At 35.5% G+C, this 5,724-nt stretch overlaps 1 protein-coding gene and 1 long non-coding RNA gene across 2 annotated transcripts; one reads left to right on the plus strand and one right to left on the minus strand.

The window, feature by feature from the left end:
• The first annotated feature begins 327 nt into the window (after positions 1 to 327).
• On the plus strand, positions 328 to 4,495 carry LOC124392749. The gene is made up of 3 exons (XR_006927204.1): positions 328 to 476; positions 1,307 to 1,452; positions 2,556 to 4,495. It is a non-coding gene; the product is annotated as an uncharacterized LOC124392749 (long non-coding RNA).
• A 24-nt stretch (positions 4,496 to 4,519) lies between these two features.
• On the minus strand, positions 4,520 to 5,686 carry fgl2a (fibrinogen-like 2a). The gene is made up of 3 exons (XM_046859737.1): positions 5,389 to 5,686; positions 4,604 to 5,197; positions 4,520 to 4,524 (listed from the first exon to the last, which is right to left on the minus strand). Exons 1-3 carry the CDS (start codon positions 5,684 to 5,686, stop codon positions 4,520 to 4,522), a joined length of 897 nt encoding a protein of 298 aa, XP_046715693.1.
• Between the last annotated feature and the right edge of the window lie 38 nt (positions 5,687 to 5,724).

Genomic DNA, 5,724 nt, shown 5'->3' on the forward strand with positions numbered 1-5,724 from the left:
CACTTGGTGTTGAGGACTGCTGCATCTATGAGTCTACGTTCAATATGAGTAAAATACTCAAGTACTGTTCAAATCAGATACTTTTCCTTAAGTCAGATTAGAATTTTAACTTGTAATAGAGTCAGTTTTGCAGTGAGGTATCTATACTTTTCCTCAAGTATGATTTTCAGGTACTCTTCATACCCCTGGTTAAATTGTTGTAACTATACAGCACAGATAATGACGGCATGATAAAGACTAGAGTAAAGACTAGAGAGAGGGCGTCCCCTAGTGACCATTAGGTGTCTCTACAGTGACTGGAGTCTGTTTGGACGGTTGTTAAGGAAACACCATTAAACACTACAGAGGCTGAGATTTCAGCGTTGTTGGTTAGTCGTTTGAAAAATAGTCGATTAAAATGAAAGTTCACTCAAATGTGCATTTTTGCAGTTTGTTAATCATATATTAGTTCGGTTTTGATACACAGGAACTATTTGGTAAGTAAACTCCATTTATTTACAGCTATTTGCAAACCTGTTTTGCGTTCCTCAAAACAATTTGTACAAACAGCACAACACAGTGGATATTTTTTTGCAAAAGTCTGTACTTTTCTCAAAATCCTAAGTAAGTATTTGTGCAAATGGACATCTTATTGCCATCAGAATAACACGTCCTTTAGTCATTGTTATTTGATATAAACTACTGTTTGGATTACAATGATGAAAAATGCACAAGGCTGAATTTATTGTTTTTGCCATCTATAAATTTCAGCAGCACAACTTTATTTATTTAATTGCATATTTGGTTTATATCGATCTTTACTTTACTGTTCTTTTATTTCCTGGTTGTTTTCATAAATTGTATTTCTCTGCTTTGTCTGTCACCAATTGAAGGTTCATAAGATTCATCTTTGACCTGTTTTAGAGAACTAGATATTGAATGTTCTCTATATAATGGACACATGTCTCTTAAGGAAATATTCTACAACTATTAATTTGGCATATAATTGGGTTTCTTAGAATCTGTTTGAAAATCACAGTAACCAAAAAAGAACATGGAAACATGGAACTGCTTTTTTCTTCTTCAGTATTAATATTTTTGCAGCTTTTATTGTCATGTTCTAATTAAATTAATTGTGTATTTTCAAGACCTAGTTTTACTTTCAGATTCTGTAGCCTTATAGCTTTATTTGCTTTATATAAGGTCACAGTTCTCCAAAGCTAATCAGCATTTTTTGTAAATGACTTGGTGTTTAACCCACATCTACTGTAAATATAAATAATCCATGTATACACATACAGATATTGTATTTTACTTTGTTTTATAGCAGACCGTGTATTTTCAAAGTGGCACATGGGTACATCCTCACCCCAACACCCTGAGAAACAATACCTTTCTGTACTGTATTTTTCTCACTGTAGTTTTTAAATATTATTAAAAAAGCAAGGAAAATAATCTCAAAGACAAAGCGAGGTATGTACATTCAACATTTTTTAACAAACAACATAAAAAACGCTACAAGCTTAATTTACGTAAAAAAAAAATAATAAAAAAATATAATTTTAATTGAACCAAATTTAATTAAACTAAATTAAATTAATTTTAAAGTTTCCCTTTACAAGAAACATATTGCTCTCTGTGATTTCATCTAAACTGTCCACCATTTCCTCGTGTAAGTATCACATTGTTCTCAGTCTCCAAGAACAATTAAACTTTACTGTCATTTTTCTGACATGACGCCTTTTAAGTGTCCAATTTCCCTTTAGAATATTTGTATATAAAACATGACATCAATCTTCATTATCTCCCTCAAGTGAATGTATTTTCGGTGCATCAAAATAAAATACTTTTGCCGTATTTTCTGCTTTAGTGTAATAGGACATTACCAACAACACCAACTTTTATTAATCCATTTTATTTTTTCATTTATAATAAAGTATTTACAAAAACTGTGCTGCAGAAGATTTTCCACCTCTTGAACTGTTTCCAGGGGCAAGAAAACCATTCAAATGTGTAATAATGCATTAAAGTGTTAGAGAAAACACGTATTTAAGTAAAAAGATTTTATGCAAAACTGTGCACTGACCTGCTTTTTCCTGTCTAAGTCACAGGCCTAATTAAAGACGTGTAACTGCAAAAAAGTGCATTGAGCAGAATCACTTCACCGCTTCACATCTCCAGTTTGATCCTAAGTGTGAATGGCTGTATGCACAGTTTTGCATTGTTTATATCCTTTTTATATTACATACACAATGAGTTAATAATTTTCCCCATTTTATGTACACAGTATTAGTCATATTAACAATGTTGATGAGTGTTGTACTGTATAATGTGACATTGTGACTTAATTATAACAGTTATTTTAAAGGATTACACACATGTCATATGTCTCATTTAAATGAAAAGTAAAATGAGATAAACAGAAGATGGAGAGAATGACATGTCAGGGAAACTATGAAAAAGACAATGGTCTTTAGGAAAATACTAGTCATAATACTGATAAATCTAAAACATGAAGTCGATCACAACAAAACAATTCAAACAAAATCAACACTGTTACTTGTTTCTGCATGTAGATCATGAGTCAGTCAGAAGGGAGCAGCACTCCTCCATCAGGAGGTGAGGAAAGTGAGAGTCATGTTCAGCCACAGAATACCAGCTATGCGTCAGATGCCGAGGACGATTTACAGGAAGTTTATACAACCAGCTCCGTTACAACCAGTGAGGGCCTACAGTGCCTGGAGGAGGTAAAGATCTTTTCCAGTCGCATCTAACACTGGACATGGGATACGCCCACTTTGTTAATACTAATGAAATAATAGTAATTATATACACTGAATATTACATTTATGTCCAGATTTTTTGCAACTTGGCTTTTTCAATAATGTTCGTTGTTAAAAATGCTGTATAAATGGAACATCTAATTAAACAGATTAACATTCCGCATACCAAATTTCTGTTCAATGGGACATACAGTTCCTGAGAAGACTTTATCAGAACCTCACCTATAGAGCCGGTATACAGTGTGGCCATGCTGTTTTCATCTTTCTCAGGCCTGTAATCAATAATGAGCCACAGCTGTTTGAGTAAATTAGTTTCCACCACTATAGAATTTATTGCCATGTGGCTTTTGTTTACAAAATCTGCTTTGATAGTAGCTGAAGTTCACAACGAAGTTTTAAACACAGACCAAATATTTTCTAGTTTGCAAATATAGGTTTTCATATCATGCAAATATGCAAACCATGTGGTATGACTTTTGGTTTCCGTGATACACAGGCTAAAATCTGTATTATTCAACACGGTGCATATGGTAAATGCTGACACACTATATGCCCAGAAGTATGTGGACACCCAAATGCAACCGCAACTTTCCTGAACTGCATCCACAAATTTGGAATTGTATAGAATCTTGTAGCTGAACGATCACAAATTCACAGCCACATCGCAACTCCTAGCAGAAAGCATTCCCTGAAAAGTGGAGCTTATTATACCAGCACATGAGACTTCATCAGGACAATCATTTATGAATGTGATGGACAGGTGTCCGCATACTTTTGACTGTACAGATGGGGAAGGAGGTTTAATTGCTCCACCCCTCTGTCTACATGGAAAGTAATAAAATAAAATCAGTGAATTTTAACACATTAAATGTACATTTAAAGATATTGTTCCAAATTTGAACTGAATGAGGGACGTCTTTATTGGCTCTAATGCCAGTCAGAGTGAAGAGAGAAACATGTGGGTGTCTGTGAGCTCTTTAATGAAACGCATTCAGCTACTTTGTGAAATATGACAAGCAGCTGTTAGATAAAATGTTGTGGCTGGTTTTTATGTATCTCAGAGGAAACATATGATGATGTGTATTTGCGGTCATTTTGTTTCCCCGTTGTGTCGCAGTGTACAAACAGCTGCAGGTTGCAAAATCGTGATATCTGTTTTTCTGTTTTATTTCTTTTGAAAAACAAAGGAAACAAACATTCGATTATAATTTGAAATAAACATTTTTAGTTTTTACATATCTTTTTTTATGTATTTAAAATAATCAGTTTTTGTTTCTGTTAGCTGTTGTTTTTATGATTGTATATTTATTGAAGCATATAGAGTTTGTACAAAAGACTTTAAAAAATTCTTATGTAAATGATCCCTTTTATGACTATTTTATGCTTTATGCATTAGTGCATTATTAGAAAAGAAAAAGTACCTATTGTTATTATTATTTAATGTGACATAGAGGTGTAATATTGGACTGATATGTAATAGAACATGTATCTGCTAAATTGAAAATAGCATCAAGACATGTTACACCTACAGTGATACAAGGTTCTGTTAGGGTGATATTTATTAACCTGCATTACAAGACACCTAGATGGCAGTATTATACAGAGGACTTAAATGGATTTTGTAACATTTGAGCATCTCTTTTCTTTAAAAAAAATATATATTATCCTGAATTTGGGTTTGAAACATAACATATTTCATGATCTGACTGTAGTAATGCTCAGAATAGCTTATGGGGCATAGTTCTTTGGCCTAATCATCATCCTGACAGTTTTGAATGCATGTCTCTTGCTGGTCAGGAATTGCCCCTTGGGCTTGTTTTGCCATGTGCTCCATATTATGCCATCTTGCTTCCCTGTGTACTCCTTGTTGTAGTATTTCCCATTAAGGTTAGCTGACAGACATGCATTGAACCACCAGCCGGATCCATAGTAAGCACCACAGTTTCCTGTCGGGTACAAATCGTTGTCCCTGTCCCATGTAGTGAAAAACATCTGATCATGTTTGTAGTCTGTGTCGATAAGCAGAGCATTACCAGCTGTGCCTGAGTATGTGCTTACGGACACGCGGTATTTAAGGAATTCGTTTGATACATAAAACAGGTCATACTTCGCATACTCTTTGACACCGTGGAAGTCCTCCAGCTCGACCCGTAGGACCACGTCTCTTATCTTGGTGAGCAGGTGGAGACGATCATTTCCGAGCCAAAACTCCCCACGCAAGTCCCCAAAGCCATTCTTATACTCATTCCATGTGCGGTTGAAGTTCACACCGCCATTGATTCGCTGCTGCACAACAGTCCAGCCGCCACCGTTGGACTCCATGTCACAGAAAACCTCGAAGCTCTTGTTTCTGATGTCAGGGGTGATGTTATATACTCCATTCTTCATCTGCTTCAAGACACTGAGGTCTGAACAGTCTTTAGGCGCTAGGATGTCTAAAACGAGAACGACGACGAAGTGAGATTGGAAATCAAAACATAGCTCTTATTTATCACCAGTTATTGTTACAGCACGTTATTGTGTAATTGATCATTCAATTTAGTTTTTAGAAATTTTGTTTTTGAATTTTAAAACTTTATGTTTTTTGCCATTTGTGTTTTGCTTAGTAAAAAAGTTTGAGACTTACGTAATGGTGCATTGACCTGAGGACACGCAGTCTTGCAGCCATTGCAGTTTTCACTGAGCTGCTTAACATTTTCTTTCATGTCTTTAATCTGAGTGTGAGCATTCTTCAGGCTGTTGGACATCTTGTTCATCTTGATTTGCATCTCCTTGATAGACTTGGTTGCACTCTCATTTCTGGGTGCTGTTATTCCCCCATCTCCTCTGTCTTCTGCTCCTACATCATCCCTTTGGAGGCTGCAGCTTAGGCATGCACTTTTCAGTTGCTTCACCGTCTCCTTCAAGGTCTGGAGCTCTGTCATGGCCTTCTTCAGCAACTGGAACTGCTTGGGCAGCTGGA

This window comes from Silurus meridionalis, chromosome 10, assembly GCF_014805685.1.
Source record: "Silurus meridionalis isolate SWU-2019-XX chromosome 10, ASM1480568v1, whole genome shotgun sequence".
NCBI lineage: Eukaryota > Metazoa > Chordata > Actinopteri > Siluriformes > Siluridae > Silurus > Silurus meridionalis.